Here is a 21,176-nt window from a genome sequence, read left to right as displayed (position 1 = left end):
CCTTTCTTAAACAAACGTACACTTCCAATGTCCACAGCCAGCATACGTCCACAGACACTCATACTGAGCCGACTAAGTGCAGTAATTGGCACAGATGTCACATGTTTGTGACTGACTTAGTGTAATTATGTCGACATCATACTAATCGTAATTATGCACAAGGCCTTGTTTGTCTTGTCAAAGCCAGATTTCTGAATACCATATCTTGTATACTGTTGTGGAAATCTACTTATTTGAATATTACTGCAATCACTAGAATGAAGAAAAGAGTGTAATACGAGTGTAAAGAGTAAAATATCTGCTTTAAGACGAAAGCTGAGAGAATATTTTTTATATTATAAGTCAAAGTCAAAAAGTCAAAGTCAAACATTTTGAGTGATGAGATGAGTGCCTCTTTGTAAAGTATTTGGAACTATACCGTAGCATCGAAAAGATCCATGGTTTGCACAGTGGAATCCATCAGTGAATTCAAATTATTTCAGTAACTCATTTGCTCTGGGGAGATAGTGTATACCTCTAGGCCTTTTATACAGTGCAGGGTGAATAATGACAGTGTCGAAGATGGCAGATGGCCACAAGTAATAAAAAACACCCATTGCCACCTTCACTTGTTTGAGTGACGCTACGTGTGTGTGTGTGTGTGTGTGTGTGTGTGTGTGTGTTGTGTTGAAACAAATTGCCTTAAGCCTGTTGGTCTGATCACAAAACAAGACAGAAAAATAAAGGAATATTCAGTAGTAATACCCCTGCTCCTGTTCCACGCAGAAATGGTTTACTCTGTGCACATCTGTGATTCTGAGGTTTGTTTGAAATCGTCATTTAAGTGTGTTTTTTTTCATGTCTGTGTAAATGAATGTTGTCGCAGCAACCAATTAATCTCTTCTTTCAAAATGAGCAATTAAGGGGACGGGTTTTTTTAAAGCCTTTTATTACTTTTCTAATATTTTTTCTCATGCATCGCTTTAATGTCAACTTTAGACAGTGAAATTAATTAGTATTCCTGTTATTTAAAACACCTGTAAAATTTTCCTTTGATCACAAAGCCCGTCTGCCACGGCTCATAAGTTGCGGCGCTCGGAAAACAAATGAGTTTGCGAATGATTAAGAGGGTGGCCTCCTAAGCTTTCTTCTCTCTTTGTGCAGATTTGCCGCTGGTCAATCTGTCGGTGGAGCCACAGCCAGTGTTGGAAGGCAACCTTGTCAGATTCCACTGCTCCGCCAAGGCCAATCCCCCAGTAACACAATACAGGTGAGCAACTGTGTCCTGTCTGTCTGTTTGTGTTATTCTCTTAAGACTGTGGACACTATTACCATGTTCTATTTCAGGTTTTACAGCAACCAGTAAGTTGTTAGTTTTTGGGAAGTGTGGAACAGAACAAACTCACCTCTTAGGTGTAGCTGTGATGGGTGGGGTGTTGAATCCTTTTGAAGATAGCAGTTCATTTATATAAAGAGCAGCACTCTCACATTTTTGTCTGAAGAATGCATGTCTGTAAGGCCAGACGTTCCCAGCCTCCAGACGTCCCGAAACATCTAAACAAAGTCCAAACAAAACAGGGCGGGTGGGTGGGCTGCTGAGGAGGACGACCGGCAGCAGAGCAGACAGGCGGGGCTGCTCAGGTGGACGACCCGGAGGCCTGACAGACAGGTGAAACCTCTCAGGAGGAGGATAGGGAGGCCTGACAGACAGGTGAAACCTCTCAGGAGGAGGATAGGGAGGCCTGTGGCCAACAGGCTTGGCGGGGGCTGAATCAGGAGCCATGTGAACGGAATCAAGAGCCATGGGAGCGGAATCAGGAGCCATGGGAGCGGAATCAGGAGCCATGTGAGCGGAATCAGGAGCCATGGGAACGGAATCAGGAGCCATGGGAACGGGATCTGGAGCCAACATGGGAACGGGCAGTCTGAACAACAGACACTGATACTCTGGAACGGACTCGGGAACAGGCACTGGAACGGACTCAGGAACAGGCACTTTCTCAGAAACAGGAACCTTCTCAGGGACAGGAACCTCCTCGGCACAGGGCTGCGGGAACCTCCATACATATCCAGCACATTTTTAAAAGTACTAACTTATCATTCAGACTTCCTACTATTCCTAATACTGATTACTGTTCAGAATCAAGAACTCTAAGAGGTAAGAACTCTAAACCTGATAAATACTCACAGAGTATCACAGATAATACAGTGCCAAAGAACAATAGCTGTGTAAATGTTTCTAAACCACTGTTGGAGTTGCTGTGGTATAGGTTGTGTTATGTCTGACACACAGAGATCCAGCTATGCAGTGCTCTCTTTAAGTACCTACTACATAGCAATTAACCCACACATTCACCATTGACTGAAAGAGATTGTCAGAGACTAAATCTACACAACCTACAAAATAGTTACCTATCATTTTTCAGTGCATGCTTCATGTAGGTGTTGAAAGACTTTTCAGCATGGTATGGGGTCGATTTAGGCTGTTGGCAGCTCGAAACAAGGTCTTGGAGAACATTCCTACATGTGCAGTGCTGCCTATAGGAGTTGAGAATCCTTGGCAGCATGAGTCAAATTCCTGTGTAGGACCAGCAGCACCCTGCCACAATGAGCCCTCAGACAGCGAGAAACGATGTCTCTATCTGACACAGCCGTCAAAATGTTTCCTTTTTCAGCGGCAAATAGGTGAGAATGTGGAAGAAATAAAACGTTATTTATTTCCCGCCGAGCCTCGCATTGGCCTTGGCAAAGGGTAATACCGGGGTGATTTGTCAAGACATCCTTTTCTTTGTGGGTTTTTAAAAGCGAGCGAGGAATAAGTGGAGTAAAATCAATAGGGAAGGGAATTGCTCAGCAATGAATCTAGAGGATGTATTAGGAAGGGGAATGGATGTACAACCCACTCACAGGTAGCGAGAGAGAGAGAGAGAGAGAGAGAGAGAGAGAGAGAGAGAGAGAGAGAGTCCGTCCTCTCCGATGGACCTTGCCCTTTTAAAATAACATATTGGAGCAAACCGGGCTTGCTGCTGATTGCCCTTGACACAGAGTCCTGATGAACCCTGACGTATCGGCGCACGCACGCCGGGGTGGTGTGAGGAGGACTCGCTTGAGGGGGAGATGACATCTCCACAGGGCTGTGAGGCGAAGGTGGGAAGACTCAGGGAGGAGAGCGCAACCTGACAGGGAGAGCGAGAAGAAGAAAATGAAAATAACACAGAGTGTGCTTGCAGTGCCTGTCTTAAAATGTCAAACAAGAAGTCACATTTGTAGCATGTTTGAGACTGTCCTGACTATCCTGTCTCATCTGGGTTTTGTTTTTTTGGCTAACGGCATTTTATAGTGATTATATAGTTTGCAAATACTGACTATGCAGATGACATAAGACAACTCCCACCTAACCATCCATCCAGCCTGCTGCTGATGCTATACACACTGTAGTATCTTCACATTGTCGATTTCAGCTTGTGGGAAAAAAACAATGTTAAAAATGGAAGGATGAAAATGACCATATGTCATCCCAGCTGCAACAATTCCATTCACAGCTCTATGGCTCTTCCAACAGGGCAGCAGGGACCTGGGCTGTTTATCTCCTCTTTGTCCTCTGCGTCTGTGGCGCTGAAAGAGTATCAGAAGAATGCCACTCTGTGGTTGAGGTGGAGGGCGTGAAATGACACCAATGATGTTACCAGAGCAAAACAGGTTATGATGCCTGTGTAAACAGTATCCAAGTAATACTGTCTCATATGTGTTCATAGTAGTATTGGAAGAAAAGACAAAAAAAATATCACTATACAGGAATGTCATTTTCACCCTTGTCTCATAAAATGAAGTGTCCTTTAATACAGTCCGTATTTATAGTACATACTAATAATGAGACAAAGGTAAAGGTAGTAGGGACTCACACAGTACTGCTTCAGTACGATACTTCCTGGAACATCATAAGTCCATGTGTATCACTTAAATTACTCATTAAACTGATGCTGATGATCTTTAAAGGTCTTTCCCAAGGCTGCTTTGCGGTGGGATTTTTAGAGGTGTAGGTGATAAGGAAATGTGTTATGTTAGGATATAATTCCACGTTAGGGATGGTTTTGTCAACATTTCACCCTCTGTCAATGTGCTTAAATGAGATTAACTATGAGTATAATATGTCACTGTTGACACTGTGTTGAAGGCATATTTGAATTGAAATTCTAATCTTCTGTCATGACAACTCCATCAACTTCATTCGTTGGCAAAGGGCAGATAACAAAAGAGTAATAACACACAAACGGGGTGTGATGCACGTTTTTTTTATAATATTGACAGCAAAATATGTCCACAAGTCGAGACTGGCAGTGCAATATCACTGAATCATTAATGTGTTCCTGTCAACAACTGAATCTTTAGCTCCTCTGTCACTCATAAAATTCTTTGTGATTTGTCCCTCTACTTCACTGACAAACCTCAGGAATTTTCTCAAAGTTTCTCTACATGGAACTTAAATAACCCACACATTGTTTGTTTCTATATTGTGAAACGTCATGAACACGCTCCATTAGCCAAGGCTAATGCAAGGGGGTTATGGACTAACGGAAGGGACTGGGGAACCTGACTGGAGAGTACCGTATCCAACAGAGGCTTTTAACAAGACACTAGCCCCGTCTCACGTTTCGCCTCCTGAACAAACATTTCCCTCCAATCCTCACAAGACTCTAAACGATTATGTTGCCATTGCCGTCGCCGCTGTCGCTTGCCGTTAGTCGTGCTGCTTCCACGCATTGTTCCCCTCCTCTACTGTGATGTCTCGGAGGTGGGTAATGAAGAGGGTTTTTTTCCTCCCCCAGTAACGGGCACCAGGCTTTGTTTGCCACGCGTTTGATGTGTGCACACTGGGCACGAGTGCACACCCGCTCCAGTCCCCGTTTGTTTTTCCGTCACTGCGTCTCCCTGGCGACACTGTCCACGCCACCCAGCGCCACGCAGCCATGATTCATCTGCCAACGGGCGCCATAGAAACAAACAAAACAGCGTGGACACAGTCAATACCTCCACCAGCAATTTAAATCTTGGCTGGCCAAAAACTGGAGTGATTTGGCTGTTGTGCACCACCATGACTTGCATGCTGCGATGTTGTAGGGGAGAAAATACAACAGACTCACAGTGTCCCACTGTGTCTCTATTGGCAGACATGCAATCAGAGTTTAAATTGAGAGGTACCAGTCTGACAAGCTCATCTTCTCCCCACATGTCTTGTGCCCCTTAGGAGAATATTAAAATGTCATTCAAAACTTTGAAGAAAGACAGGGGAGAAGAGGAAAAAAAATTCAGTCAGCTCTATCAAAGGCCTCAGTTTATGTTATTGCATTCCCTCTTTAATATTGCGCCAGTGCCAACTCAGAAGATAACAAACTCCTCAGTTATTTGAGATGGGACATTGACAAACGACACCACATCAAAGCCTTCTGGTCTTTACCGTCAGTTTGTTTACTGCATGTTGTCAGTGAGGCTCCCTGTTGGATGAACTTTGTAACCCTTTAGCAGAGCTGTCTGAAAGGTCCGTCTCACAGTGTTTGCATCTATTAATTCTTAATAAATTGATAATAAGGGTGGGTTAAAAGGGGCACATCTTTTGTTCGTAGCACACAACATACACTCTTTCTGAACAGACTGATACACACACACACACACACACACAAACACACACACACACACACACACACACACACACACACACACACACACACACACTTTCTCTCTGAATTGTCTGACACAAACACAATCACACTAGGGGCATCTATCTGTATTTTCCATCTGTATTGATGTTCCTGGGTACCATTTGCCCAGGCCTTTAGCTGGGGATATGAGTTAACAGGCTGTGTTTGCGCCGGCTAATCTTGGATGGAGACCAGCTCATAATTCACACAGGCGTTTCAGCCTTGAATGCCAAGGAGATATCAGCACTAAAATAACATCTCAACATTCAGACAGCCCTGCTCTCATACCCCCATAACTTCATTTTTGAAGTGGACCAGAGAAACCAGTGTTGCACAGAGGGGCTACCTTAGGTTAAGTATAGATACCCAGCTTTCATGAGTAAGGTCACAGTCATTCTCCCATACAATTTGTCCTTATCAAAGTCCCCTATCCGTTAAAGTGTTCTTGGAGAGATGGTGTTTGAATGTGAAAAGGAAAAGTCTGCGTCAAGAACTGCTACAATCTTATAAGGTTTATAAACATGCTGGGAAGAAATTAATGAAAAGACATTGGCAGTAATTGGGCCTATTTTTAATAATTTGAGATGTTGGGTTGTAAATTAAAATGGCTTCACGCTTCCGTGATTTGTTTTTGTATCCCTGGATTCTGTTATGACGTAGGGTGTTGGATGTACAGATAAAGATAAATGTCTTCTGTGTCTCGTTGCATTTAAAAAGTCTTTTGTCTGCGCTCCACTATCTGTGCTCTATAGCAAGTGAGAGAGCCTTTAATTAGTTATTAGCATTCCCTCATAGAGCAAATTAGCGTGAATGGGTGGGGTAGCCATCTGCCTTAAATTAAATATTTTTAGAATCACAGGTGTCCCTCTGCACAAGCACTCTAACATTGACAGTCCTTTTATATGAAAGAGTGAGCGGAGTTAGCAGAATCTTAACCACTGCCATCTAAGCCAATTACAGCAAAACTCTCCTTTGTCCTTTTAGGAGAGTGAAGGAACATATGTTCTCCCGTTTAGTTGACACTACTTCAGTGGAGTCAGTCGTTTCTGGTACTAATGAATTGTTTGTGGGCTGTCCTTTGGCGTTAAAGACTGGTTTTCATTCGTCTTCAAAGACCTACCTGCGATTTTTAGCTTGCAGTCAGTTTGCCAAGTGCTCTGCCTTAGTGGAGAATAGCAGCTATGAGTGTTCCAATTTGTCTGAAAAGTCTCAAGTAACAGAGCCTGGACATCCCCCCCCCCAGGTTCCCCCACATATCGGTTTTACAAATGGCTTCTGTCTCTTCTGTCGACGGGGAGCCATCCGCGGCAATGAGCGTCGAACACAAGTGGTGACAACCCTGAGAAACATCGCCTCCCCACGTTCCGCGGCACAGACTTCCTGTCACTGGATGCTTCTGTCTGCAACACAAACGAAAACGTTCCTCACTGTGGCCTGCGTCAATTTATTACCGTCATCCTCCTTTATGGTGCATACAGTGGATGTCATTTCAACACGTTGAAGGGGTGCCTAGCCTATTTGTCATTGTGAGATTTGTTTTTTTCGTGGCCCTTCCTCGCTTCACTTTCATGGGGAATTGTGCTGTCTGCTCCTCGCCCAGCCAAGAAACATGCTGAAGCCTGCACAAATCCCTCACTTCAGTGGTTGTCCTCATAACAGTGTAATAATTTCCTGGTGGCTAAGTGTAAGCCACTGACAAATCGGACTGGCGTTCGCCGTTTGCTCTCATTTCAAAGCCTCGAGCCATCGAGAATGTGTTATCTTCGCTTGTTGATGCCCGTCATGACAAGAAGGGTGATGAAAGGGGGAAAGAAATGGCTGCACTTGCCACTGCCTTGGTAATCAGCGGCCTGCCTCTTGACTGTAGTGTTTATTTTCTGACTCCCCTTTAGCCGGTTGAAATCGAACAGCTGTACAAGCTGCAAAAACACCTGCTGTTCTTATTCCACAAGCGGTCGTGCAAATACTGCTCTATGATCAGTCGCAGAGCTATTTCCATCTCTAATTAACAACTCATCCAACTAGTCGCACTTCCTGCCAAGAGCTCTCACTGATATAATCAGTGAGCCCCACCAGCTTCATACCTCTAGGACTGCACAGCTTCAGATTTCTGGTTTCTTGTCGGCTTTGCCACTCAATGTTTCTCTCACTTCTGTTCAAAGGTGGGCCAAAGGAGGCAATATAATCAAAGAGGTATCGGGAGACACCTATGAAGTCGTCGTCGACCACTCGTTCTTCACTGAACCCGTCTCCTGTGAAGTGACCAACCCCCTGGGCAACACAAACATCAGTCGCAATGTGGATGTCTACTGTGAGTAGAGACATTTGCTGCCTTCAAGCAGAATATGTTTCTACAAATGTCCTTTCTACCAATGTTGATCTGATTTTTAAATCTCTGAAGTGTAACGAGTTTATAATCCTTTTCTACAGTTGGGCCTCGTATGGCCACTGAACCACAGTCACTGCAGGTGGACCTGGGTTCTGATGCTGAGTTTAACTGCGCCTGGACAGGAAACCCCTCCCTCACGATTGTGTGGATGAAGCGAGGATCCGGAGTGGTATGTTCAACACTCACAGGAGTGAACTGTGAAACACTCAGCCTGCACTAATGGCTGTCTTATTGTTACTTGTGTTTCTGTAACAGCATGAATGTTCAATTCAGTTCAATCAGCTATTGAAGAAATATGTTTTAATTGGGAGATTGTTTAAATATGTATCTTCTTTGAAAAAAAAGGAAAAAAGTGTTCAAATGACATGTAATTCGGCTGTAGCTGCCAAGGCCTTAAAAATAAGATTGCTTTAAAGGCTAAAAAATACACAGCCAAATGGAAATGTGTAAACGTATTACAATTAAATTTAAAACGTTTTTCAGATTCAGATATATATATCGACAGTACACACTGAGAAATGCTGTATAAAATGTACAATTCTGTAGAAAAGGTATATTTAGAAAATGGATGGGCCATATGTTCACTTGGTTGAAATTAAGATAGCACAGCACACTCCTGGCAAGCAGAGTGCCCTGCTAAGACTAGCAGAAATAAACAGGGCGTTTTTGAAAGACTCTAAAGGCTCCATTAGAGTGGCGATTTATAGCCTTTCAGTTTTGTTTGTGTCTCTCCACTGTCACGGCGGACATAAAAACCTGATGCTGCGGCCCGCCACTGTGAAGGTGAAAGCGGCCAACTCGTTCTGTTCTCTCTGCTCTAACTGGCATCCGCCAACTCCCACTTCAAAGTCCCTCAGCACCCACCCTCACCACCACCCCACCACCAAATTGGATTTAATAATTAAACAGGGCCCCTTTGAGGGTCTAACGGCAGTGTGGATGGGCTGTGCTCTTTTTCTGTAGAGCAAAAGGTTTTGAGTGAGGGCCGGCCTCATCAGGGTTCTTTTTTTTTTTCAACATTGACCTCCTCTCTCGCAGGTGCTGAGCAATGAGAACATCCTGACTCTGAAGTCGGTGAGGCAGGAGGATGCTGGGAAGTATGTGTGCCGTGCCGTGGTCCCTAGGGTTGGGGCGGGCGAGAAGGAGGTCTCGCTCACGGTCAATGGTAAGTGCAACACGCCTCACCTCAATGAGGTGTCCAAGGTTCAGGGGAGGCCAGAGGGGGGGTGGGGGGTGGGGGTGGCCGGGGGTGTAGTGTGTCGCTCCTAGCTCATTCAGTGGTTGGAATTCACCCCCACAACCTTACACACACCCCCACACTCTCCCACCTCCATCTGCAGCCTCACAGGAGTGAGGGAAGGTCCCCTCTCACCCTTCATTCTCTCGCCTGGTCCCCTCTATAAATCAGATACAATCACCGAAGGAGGTGAAGGTTTGACTCCAAGGCGAATGAGATGACTTCATAATGGTGGCAGCCCCGAGACTCGCTGACCACTCGCCTCAATAGAACCAGCTGACCTCACTAACCCATGGGTTGCAAGGAGTGGATCTTATTATCAGATAATAACAGTAAAAACAGAGACACGGGAACCCTTCTTTATTTAGTCATCCTGAAGCTAAAGCTTAATTCTACACTGTCTGGGAGTTGTTTAATCTCTGCTTTATTAGATATATACAATGGCCAGAAGGCACGCCTATTACGCTTGCCTTCCCGGCAGTAGACTAGTATTTTTGAGGCAGGGAAGAATATGCTTTAATGCTGATTAAATTCCCTGGGAATGGCAGCTGGCTGGTTTTCTTGGGCAGTAACTGACTAATGAATGCCAGGGAAGAGAGGGAAACCTCTCAGACAAATGGCTTCATTACGGCTGCTTGATATTCAAGGCAGCGAGCATTAGCGACACAGCAGCCCTCACTCACAAAATTTACACTTTTTTTTGGAGGAAAGGGTCTCCATCCCTCTCACTTTCTCTCTCAATCTTACTCTCTCGCTCGCTGTCTCTGTCCATTTCTGTCTGACGGAAACTGGAAAACTACTTTTCGGAATGGGGAGGAGACTTTGGGTCATGCAAAATACCAGCTGCACCGACTAGAGAAAAATCCTAAAACCCCTGCAAAGAGCTGTGAACTGATTTACAGTTCGGCTGATTTACAGACTGAACGAGTGTTGCTTTTCGTTTCGTTTACCTCGTTTTTGTTTGTTTACATGTATCTTTGTTTTGTAGCCTCTTGGCCTGGTCTGTGACATTACAAAAAAAAACACCCACCATCCTTTTAAATAATTGAAACTCTCTCTCAGACACACACACACACACACACACAAACACACACACAAACACACACACACACACACACACACACACTCTTACTTACTCTCTCTATCAGTCTTTCTCTTACTCTCTCCCGCTCCACTCTCTCTTACCCTTTCTCTCCCTCTCTGTCCCTCTCTCTCACCCTTTCTCTCCCTCTCTGTCCCTCTCTCGCACACTTTCTCTCCCTCTCTGTCCCTCTCTCTCACCCTTTCTCTCCCTCTCTGTCCCTCTCTCTCACACTTTCTCTCCCTCTCTGTCCCTCTCTCGCACACTTTCTCTCCCTCTCTGTCCCTCTCCCTCTCACACTTTCTCTCCCTCTCTGTCCCTCTCTCTCACCCTTTCTCTCCCTCTCTGTCCCTCTCTCGCGCACTTTATCTCCCTCTCTGTCCCTCTCTGTCCCTCTCCCTCTCCCTCTCTGCGTTGTGTCGCTCCTCCAGGCCCATCAGATAGTGCCTGCGCGTCTTTGATGTGATGCTGGAGAGGACGGGGCTCTCCTGTGGCTCGCCGCTGATTGTTTTAAGTCTGCACGCGCGGCAGCGTGGTGCGCCAGATGAAACGCCGCTCACGCTCCCCAGCCCCTCATCAACCTGCCGTCTTTGACGAGCCATTGAATTCTGGGTGCTCTGACAGTAGAGGAACAGTGTGACTGATGACCACGCTTCTTCTTCTTCTCCTTCTGTTGCTTTTTTTTGGGACAGAACCTTGATCATCTCACAGAAGGGAGGGAAAGAAAGAGAAGAGAATGGGGAGGGAGTTAAAGAGAGAGAGAATGAAGGTGGGGGGGTGGGGGGGTGGGGAGCAAGCAAGCAATGAAAGCGAGGCTGACAAAGAATGGAGCAGAGATGGTGAAAGATGAGGGCAGCGTGAAGGAGTATGAAAGAAGAATGGGAGAGAGAGAAAGAGAGAGAGAGAGAGAGAGAGAGAAAGAGTGGGAAGCGTGGCAGGCCAAGGGTCTTTGCCGGAATATTCATGAGGCGCCTGATTGCCTTTGTGCTCCCGTTGCCTGCATGCGCGCGCCCTGCCCTGCCCTGCCCGCCCGTCCGCCCGCTTGCTTGCTTGCTTGCTTACTTGCGCTCAACTTCTTTTCATGTGAACAATTAAAATGCATTTGTTTAGAATTTGTCAATATCGCTCTTCCTCCCCACTGCATGTCACTGATAGTCAGCTCTCCCACTGCGCAACAAAACACAGACGAGAGAATTGGAACATTCCCCAGGGCCCGTTGTAATTTAATTATAATCAAATAGCTGGTGGGGGGGAGGAGTTTACAGCCGAGGCCCTAATGGATACATATTGCTTTGTGGTGCTGAACAATCCGACGTGACTGTGTGTCTTTTTTTGCCTCCCCATCATGCAAGTTGCCTGTGAATCAGTTGGCTTTTCTAATGCACTTTACTTGGGTGCATTCTCCTGACATCCACGCATTAGGTTAGCAATGGGAGAGTGTGGGTTAGGCACAATAGCAGCGTGTGTGTGTGTGTGTGTGTGTGTGTGTGTGTGTGTGTGTGTGTGTGACGGGGAGAGAGTGTGTTTGAAAGAATGAGAAACGGGGAAGAGAGAAAAAAGATGAGAGATGGGCCAAATACAGTAGTGTGTGTGTGAGTCGGGGAGTATGTGTGTGTGTGTGCGTGTGTGTTCGCGTGTGTTTCTGTCTTTGGATATAGAAGGACATCAGCCCACACATGGGAAGAGAGTGAGAGATTGATGTTCCTTCCCTGGTTCCCCTGTAAGCTCTCAGTGGGTTTATGTGTTCGTTTTATTATCCCCCTCCCCCCCTGACTTTATGTGCTCAATAAATTAGCATTTCATTTCAGCACAAACTGGCGCTGCTCATATACAGATAGCACCTCCGCCAATTAATAATAATGGAAATTAATGCCGATAAAATAGACACACGGGACAGGGTGCTGCACTCCAGCCTCTCTTGGGCGCTTTGAAATAGAGGCATTAAATGTCAGTCCTCCTCTTTCCCAATGCTGAACAACAATCTGTCGCTTATGCAAATGGGGCGGATCCCTGTATTGCTGTGTTGTCTGCCTAAGAACAGACTGTAATGGTGTCAGAGAGAGAGAGAGAGACAGAGAGAGAGAGAGACAGAGAGAGACAGAGAGAGAGAGAGAGACAGAGAGACAGAGAGAGAGAGTCAGAACGCCCCTCTCTCACCTCCCCTCCATCCGCTCCGAGCCCTGCCAATCTGTGGTAGGTGGCGGAGATTGCCACGCCGGGGGTGGAATCTTCTCCGCCAACTCCCGATACCCTCTTCAGGTTTGTCGGGGCCCCAGGCGTTGAGCCCTGCTTCTCCCACCACCGCCACCATCGCCACCCCCTCAATTCCCGCGATCTCCCCCACCCCCCGCTGGGTGCGCTCCTCCAGAGAGAGCCTTGCTCACCCACGGGCTGAGACGCCGAGATAAAGCCGTCTAATTATATTCCTCATTTACAGGCCTGATCCACGGCACTGATTCTCCTGAGCCACTCGCACTCCCTCTCTCTCCTTCTCTCTCTCTCTCCTTCTCTCTCTCTCCCTCTCTCTCTCTCTCCCTCTCTCATCGCGCCACACCGTGCCGAGCTCTTGCCTTCAGCAGCCCCGGCAGGAATTGATCCGCTGTGTATTTACCGCCTGCCCGCCAAACACACTCGCAATATCCAGGACACACACACTCACCCACCCACCCACTAGCACTGGCACATACACCAGCAAATAGATGTGTACACACATACACACATCGATAAATACACATGTACATCAACAAATACACTCACACACACATACACACACATACACACACACACACACACACACACACACACACACAAACACACACACACACACACACACACACACACACACACACACACACACACACACACACACACACACATAATATGATAAAGGTGCAGTAAACCTCAAGAACATCCTATGAGTTCAGTGCGTTAGTGTTTGTGTGGGCAAACAACTAAAACTTAAGAACGTGCAGAATGACATTATTCAGCTTTTTACTACAATAAGCCTCTTAACTGTGTAGGTACAGTTTGAACTCCACAGATGAATTTGTTCATTTTGTGATTTAAATGGAATCATAATGAAACATAAGCCATTACGTAAACAGTCATACCCCTTCTCCAATCACTTCCTGTAACAGTAGCTGTAGGCTGATATTACCTGGGCAGCGCCCCTGATCTAGTAAACAAAACCCCACTCTTTTATTCTTCCCCTCCTACTTCTCTTACTCTCTACATGCCAGCTCTCATCATACTCAGGGTACTGACTACCGCACCAAACTCTTTACTTATGGCAGCGACCCGAGAGCCTACCTAAGAGTTCTAATTAGCCAAGACCACACTGCTGATAGAGTAAAGAAGTTCATGTACCGCAAGCAGCTGCAACCGAAGTCTGCTAACTAACCTGACAAGCAACAGAAACGACCAAGATGAGTAAGCACAGAGACGACTCACAAACTCTGCAAGCTTCCTCCGGACTGCACCATCGGAACACTACACAGCAAAGACTGCAACCAACCTAAGAACCATGACCATTTCCAGTCTTTTCATGGTTAGGCATTAGCTAGTTGGCTTCGCCACACCATACACAAGTTGATTTTTAATTATGCTTCATACAGACACAGGGTCTTGCATACAAAGTAACCATCCTCTCAACTTATGCTGACTACATTCACACACAGTATGTTGGCCTTGAATATAACTACACACATGAAGAGGAAACACACTATTTTGTTTCTGACCTCACACCGTGTGTGGAACATTCAAGCCCGTACCCGACACGCTCACAGACCCACTCTCTCTCTCTCACTCACACACACACACACACACACACACACACACACACACACACACACACACACACACACACACACACACACTCCCCTTAGTTAGGTTTAGTATATTTTATGAGACCGATTTGTAACTGATCTTTTATTTTGACCACTATGGTAAACATCATACTTTGTGTGTCGCACTTTGTGTGAGGAGGAAAGCATTAACATTTATGCACAATTGCACCCACATTTTTTTGGTGCCTGTCCGACGAGCTAATGTAGCTACATTATTCTGGTGCCCTGCATGAGGAGTGATGGACTTACAACTGCAACTCTTTATACCTCATCAACATTTGAGGTAATTATTATCAGTAATAGCTATTGGAAGAATCATCTGAACAACATTAAGGGTTTAGTTTGGGTGGTACATTTGTATTTATCAGATTGTGAACTGGAGTCAAACTGTCCAGATCTCGTTTCATTGTTCTACGCTTATTTTTCTCTTTTATTGTTTTTGGAGGACAACTATCTACCTGGTTCTCCATTCGAGTGACATTTTTACTATTTTCAACCTCCATTGTTTTGCATGGGCCACAGAGATGGTGTGAAGAGCAAACGTGGTGCAGGGTCAAAGTTTACGGCTCGAGTGAGCAAATTGAATGTGCCGCAATGCACTGATGGGTCTTATCTCCCAACAATGGCATTTCCCCCCCCCCTCCCCATCGTCATGGCATTCCTGATTGGGGTTCATAGAAATAGCTTTGCTCTCGCCATGGCAACCCTTATCACACGGGGAGATATCAAACTCACCATAAATCAGTCCTGCTCTAGGTTGCAAAAGAGGACTATGCTTGCTCTCCCGCCCTCTCCCTCCCCTCACTCTCCCTCATTCATCCACACACTTCTTTCTCTCTCTCTCTCTCTCTCTCTCTCTCTCTCTCTCTCTCTCTCTCTCTCTCTGTCTCTCTCTCTCTGCCCATTTTCCCTCACCCATTTACTCTCCATCATACAGTCCTTGGTGATTTGAGAACAATATAAGGGAACATCTCGATCAATCTAAGTATAGGTCCATGCACAGCTGAGAGTCAAGAGTCTGAAATGACTGCATTAGGGGTATATCTCTCCACAGGCTGCTTGATGTGTGAGTGTGAGTGTGTTGGATAAAACACAATAAGAAATATCAAAGGCTGTTGTCTCAGTAAAAGCATTTGTGCTAGCTGTGTATGACTGGTGTCTGGTCATCTCCTTTGGTTGCCAGCACCCATGATCGTGTATTGTTCTTCTCCAGGCCTTGGCTATGTTTACAACACGTACCTGATCTCTACCTTGTTTTTGCGAATGTCTGACTCATCCATTGTTTTTTTTGTACACAGGCCCTCCAACCATCTCCAAGACACAGACAAAACAGGAGCTTCACGGGGAGAAGGGACAGATTCAGTGCTACATAACCAGCACTCCTCCACCAGACCGCATTGTGAGTCATCTCCTGCTGACTCTCTCCCTCTCTCTTTCAATTCGCCATCTTCTCCCTCCTCACACTACCCTCTTTTTTTATCTCTCCCCCTCTCAAGACCCTGGTTGGCTTCCAGTAAGGGCCACCTGCTATCACCCACATTAAATGCAGAAGAGCCGGCTTAATGGCTACATTTCTGAGTCTTTCCCCTTTCTCTCTCTCTCTCTCTCTCTCTCTCTATCTCTCTCTCACACCCTTCCTTCTTCGCTCTCTAGCTTGGCACTCTCCATAGCTCCCAGTCTGAGCCACCTGTTATCACTTTTACTAAAAGCAGAGCAGCCCCTCCCATGGCTTTCAGAGCACAGTTTGGGCCGTGGGCTGTTGTCGATGTAGTCATCCTGAGTTAGTCCTGCTTTCTGTCGACCGCCCTCTCTCAGTAACAGTTACAATAAACACAGCCGCCCGCCCTGAGTCATGATTGGTTTGTTTTAATAAATGGAATTGCATTGCAAAAAAAATTCTCTCTGTTACGAATTGGAGGTTAGGCATGGCAGACTAACACTCTTAATTTCTCATTTAATGCATGCTTATACTGTGATACCACAGATCCTATTAAGATTTATGGCGCTTAGATAAACACGGCCTACTCTTAGGGACAATGTTTGATTCATTACTTATTCTGTGTGTGTGTGCGCGCGCGCGCGCGCGCGTGTGTGTGTGTGTGTGTGTGTGTGTGTGTGTATGTGTGTGTGTGTGTGCATGTGCGCGCGTGCGTATGAGTGTGTGTGTGTGAACTGGAAATTCTTCTGCACAGGTTGCTTTCTTAATGACTTTCTTATTAATATCGTTCCGATCGGATTATGGGGAAAATAATAATTATGACACAGCCAATAATACTGATGTTTTCATAGACATGCTGTATACGATTTGTACAATCATAATACAATTTTTTAAAGATATTTATAATACCTTAATCTTTTTGATGGAAATAAATACCAGTATATAAACATTAATCTAACATTTTAATCCATACTTTGTAGTCTAAAGTGGCAACCATATGTTCCTTCAGATGTACTTAAACAATAGGGTTACTGTATGTGTGAGTACTATTTCTCCCCCTCCCCTTCTCCTTTAGGCCTGGTCCTGGAAGGAGACAGTGCTGGAGTCGGGCACGTCTGGCCGTTACACGGTGGAGACGGTGAGCACGGAAGACGGCGCCATCTCCACACTGACCATGAGCAACATCGTGCCCGCCGACTTCCAGACCATCTACAACTGCACTGCCTGGAACAGCTTCGGCTCTGACACCGAGATCATCCGACTCCAGGAACAAGGTGGGACCCAAGGTTCGACAGGTTCCCCCTTCTCTTCTTTAATGCGTGGCCATGCTGTAGGCTGCCAGTGGCGTTGTGGCGACTCTGCGGAATAGTTTGGCAGCCTGGAGACAAGCTTTGTGTTGTATTGTGTGGTAGTGTGTCGTTTTTTATTATGTGGTAGAATAGTGTGCTGTGTGTCATTGGGGCTAGTCGGTTTCTTTTGTACCAGGCAGCAAGTCTTTGTGAGAGAGGTTTTTTTTTCCCCCAAAGCCAGGATTCTACTTAAGTAGAAATGAAATATGAATTGATAGCATTAGCTTGGAATTCAGGCCTGTGCTAGGGTTTTTTTGTCCTTTTTGTCCTAACAGCATATTTGAAATGAATTATTGAACTATAAGATAATCTTCTACCAGTCTGTTTCTGAAGCTTTGAATATACAGTATATGCCATTGCTTCTGTGTTTTACAATTCACCTAGGCCCACAACCACCACCGTAGATGACAAAGTCTGGCCACAGTTTAGTTCCGGACGATAGAAATACATGCCCGGCTTCCTCGAAAAGGACGTAGATTAATGGAGACATTAAATAGGCATTAATGGCTTAGGAGGTGCTTTGTTGTGTTGCATTTGTTTGAGGGGAGGGAGTAATTAATGCGGGTGCTGCCCCTGCTCTTAGTCAGCCATTCATTACCACAGCAAAACCAGGCCAAAAAACATGTGCAGCTTTCTTCCGCATATTAGCGCGCCACGGAAAAAAATCATGCCCAAGGCCTACCATAAAACCTTGCTCCGCTGCTAGCCCACTAAAACCTGAACGTGTATATGCAGCATTTGTTTGTTTTATTGCTGAGCAATCATGCACCTGCCTCATGCACGGCTGCCTCACAATACACAGACATGTAATAGGTCATTATACTAAGTATAGTATTATTCTGTTCAAGCTGTTAATTGCGTACTGTGCCCACATATTAGTCAGAGGTGGTGTTTATCGCAGATTGTTTGGGAGGGTGTTAAATGTGTGTAAATCGCACATCGATCATCGGTCAGCCTGGCAGATGGGCTGCGCAGCTCCCCTGGCCCTGATTTGTTGTTTGTGTCTCTGTACATGTAGATGTCCATGTTATTTATGTATCGCTGTGTTATCTGTTGCCTTTCATCATGTTGGAATACGTTTGAATGGCTGAGTGTATTGGGGTCGGCATGCTGTGTCATTGAGGGGTAAGGGTATTTCTCCTCTGTTTGAACCACAGCGTCCGTGCCGGTGGCTGTCATCATCGGAGTGGCAGTGGGGGCTTTCGTGGCCTTCATCGTTCTCCTGGGGACCATCGGAGCGTTCTGCTGCACCCGCGCCCAGAGGAGTAAGTACCCCGCCGCCACCGACTCATCTCTGCATGCGGTCACCTTTGACCTTATCACCTGACCAGAGATCTACAGCAAGACAGACAGGAAGAAGAAACAGCTCATGATACTTCACACACCACTCTTCTTCAAACATCATATGCATGCATTCCTTCTTTCTTCTTCTGTCCTTCTTTTTTTTTCGTTCCTTTTTCCTTCCTTCCCATGGCATCTTGATATTGTCTCTCATATCTCAGTGATATAAAATGTAAAAAAAAAAAGTCGTCTCCATCGCATTCAGGGACTCAGGTTAGCCTAGTCAGCGAATGCACCTGCAGAACTGTGCTGGATTTGCCCTTGTGGGGCCTCTTGCTGGTATTCAGCATGTTGTTGTTGTATACACAGAGGACGCACACCTGGTTATGCCCTCACTGCCCGTCTCCATCTGTGCTCAGCAGAGAGAACTTGCCAGCAAAATTAAGACAGAAAGTAAGACTCCGTTATATGACAAGTATGAACCATTACTGAAAGTAGCTGCCTAGGAACGCTTTTGTTGTGGGAGGACTATCTTGTGGTTTCTACTGGATTCTCCTGTCTGATGCTAATTTAGTTGTGTTCTGTTTTTCTTTTTCTTTTCTTGAGTGTGATTTCTAGACTGGGCAATGTGAAGTGGCATGAGGGGTATTTTACATCTTGTTGTTTGAAAAGACAGTTGTGCTAACGTGTGACACTTTGGTTTGGCTTGCTCGTAGACCTGAAAGGGGTGGTCTCAGCCAAGAATGACATCCGCGTGGAGATTGTTCACAAGGACCACAATGCAGCCAGGGAGAATGAGGAACATGCTGCCATGAAGCAGCTGATGGTAAGGTTTGCGTGTGTGCTAGGTATACACACACACACACACACACACACATACTGACAACACCATAAACACAAACACACACATACTTACAACGCCAACAACACACAAATACACACAGACATACACACTGGCACACACAAAACACAGGCCACACACACACACCCACCACATCACACCACACCACACCACACACATACAAACCAATACACATGAACACATACTGACACACAGACACACAGACACACACACACAGACACACACACACAGACACACACACACACACACACACACACATACTGACACACACACACACACACATACTGACACACACACACACACACACACACACACACACACACACACACACACACACACACACACACAGCTCATACCAACCCACCCACCCCCTGCCTCAGAGCCCCAGCTTCTCATTATGCCAGGCCCTGTCACGTCCTGTGATAATGAATGGTAATTATCTCCACGACAACACTAATAACACCAATCTCCAGTGCTAGCATGGCCCCATGAATAATGCAGCTCCCGCGTCTTTTCAGCTGCGCTCCTGTCGCCCCACCAAGCTTATATTTAGTGGCCGGACGGAATTTCCTAGAAGGACAGGGGCGCAGCCAGAGGGGTTGCCATGGCTATGTGATCCTCGCATCAGAGGTCTTTGTGGTCACTGCCTCTTGTGCAATCACGTCAAGCGAAGCAAAAAAAAAGAAGAAGAAAGATTTGGATCACTAATTACCGCTACAATGCTGCTCCTTGCAACAACAACAAAAAAAAGGGCAGTGGATGGAAGGCACAGGTGGCTACTGAGGAGAGCTTTAGGCAAAATCGGCACGCACCTCTTGGGGTGGTTTGGGTGTGTGAACGGGTGCGCTCGTTTCCCTAATGAGATTCACGTGGACAATATATTCATGGAAATTTGCCTCGAGTGAAATTAAAGCTTAGCCTGAATATCATTAAGCCCTTTAAAAGAACACAGTGGACCATGTGGAGAGTTAGGGTGGGTGGGTGGATAAAATTCCAAAGGTGAGAGCAGTTACAGTAAGTGAACCTCTCTCTCTCTCTCTCTCTCTCTCTCTCTGTCCCCTCAGATTGAGCGGGGTGAGTTCCAGCAGGAGTCTGTTCTGAAGCAGCTGGAGGTCCTGCAGGAAGAGGAAAAAGAGTACCAGCATATTAAGGTGAGCGCCAAAGGGACAAAGGATTTGTTTAGAAGTAAAAGAACCACAACAGAAGCCAGACTGTTAAAACTGGTAAAACCTCCTGCAAGTTTGTTGTGCAGAAGGTCCTACTGGCTACGGCAAATGTATTAGCATACATTAACGTGGAAATGAAGCACGTAAGTAAAATGCTGGAGAGGACAGAAAAGTCACCACAAACTTCCAGAACTTTCACTTAATCTGCTATCAAAGAGATATCCACTGACTCCACCTCAGATGTGTCACTGATAACATCAAGAGGGACCATGAAAACACTGTACTACAGGGAGGAACCAGGAATGCAATTTTTCCATGTGACATTTTATCCATCAAGAAGATACAGTCTAGGATTTCCAGCTGGGTGAGATAAGATGGGAAATGAAATTAAGAAATGGTGGAATACTATTTTTTGCACGAGACAGAAAAGCATACCATTCATTTTAATATTCATTGGTTCTGCTCCAGTAAGGCTTGGTTATTGTTGCCCTTTTGCAATGAAGGTTTACCGTCTATGCAGTCAAATCGCTTAAAAATAATAATAATAATAAGATGGAAATCCTCAGAGTCAATGTAGTCAAGCAAAACCAATAATTTCCCATTGACTGCCATAATTACTCTTGCCATGTGTATGCTGATCAGTGTGCCTTGGAAAAGTAAACAATTTCCAGAGCTGAATAGAGAGGAAACTTTCAGGAGAGCCATTGCCAACAGTGAAATCCCAATCAGTATAAGTAAATAAATAAATACGTTGTTAAAAAAAGAAATGTTTAATTCAATGTAATTGAAACGAATAGCCAAGAAACCAAGTTTATCCATCCTGTCTTGGAGAAAATGTGTTTTGTATGAAAAT

At 45.5% G+C, this 21,176-nt stretch overlaps 1 protein-coding gene across 5 annotated transcripts in view; it reads left to right on the top strand.

Moving 5' to 3' along the window:
• Positions 1 to 21,176, top strand: part of kirrel3b (kirre like nephrin family adhesion molecule 3b) — a 167,169-nt gene that overhangs the window by 139,617 nt on the left and 6,376 nt on the right. For 2 of the 5 annotated variants that reach the window (XM_031573574.2, XM_031573578.2), the window contains exons 6-15: positions 1,144 to 1,249; positions 7,838 to 7,986; positions 8,106 to 8,233; positions 9,103 to 9,229; positions 15,526 to 15,626; positions 16,741 to 16,951; positions 18,172 to 18,279; positions 18,665 to 18,748; positions 19,012 to 19,121; positions 20,222 to 20,308. In XM_031573574.2, the coding sequence (XP_031429434.1) occupies positions 1,144 to 1,249; positions 7,838 to 7,986; positions 8,106 to 8,233; positions 9,103 to 9,229; positions 15,526 to 15,626; positions 16,741 to 16,951; positions 18,172 to 18,279; positions 18,665 to 18,748; positions 19,012 to 19,121; positions 20,222 to 20,308 (1,211 nt within the window). The remainder of the gene's footprint in view (positions 1 to 1,143; positions 1,250 to 7,837; positions 7,987 to 8,105; positions 8,234 to 9,102; positions 9,230 to 15,525; positions 15,627 to 16,740; positions 16,952 to 18,171; positions 18,280 to 18,664; positions 18,749 to 19,011; positions 19,122 to 20,221; positions 20,309 to 21,176) is intronic. The other 3 variants (XM_031573575.2, XM_031573577.2, XM_031573576.2) reach the window with 3 other exon arrangements.

Source organism: Clupea harengus, chromosome 9 (genome assembly GCF_900700415.2).
Source record: "Clupea harengus chromosome 9, Ch_v2.0.2, whole genome shotgun sequence".
Taxonomy (NCBI): Eukaryota; Metazoa; Chordata; class Actinopteri; order Clupeiformes; family Clupeidae; genus Clupea; species Clupea harengus.
This window is presented reverse-complemented; position numbering and strand designations above follow the sequence as displayed.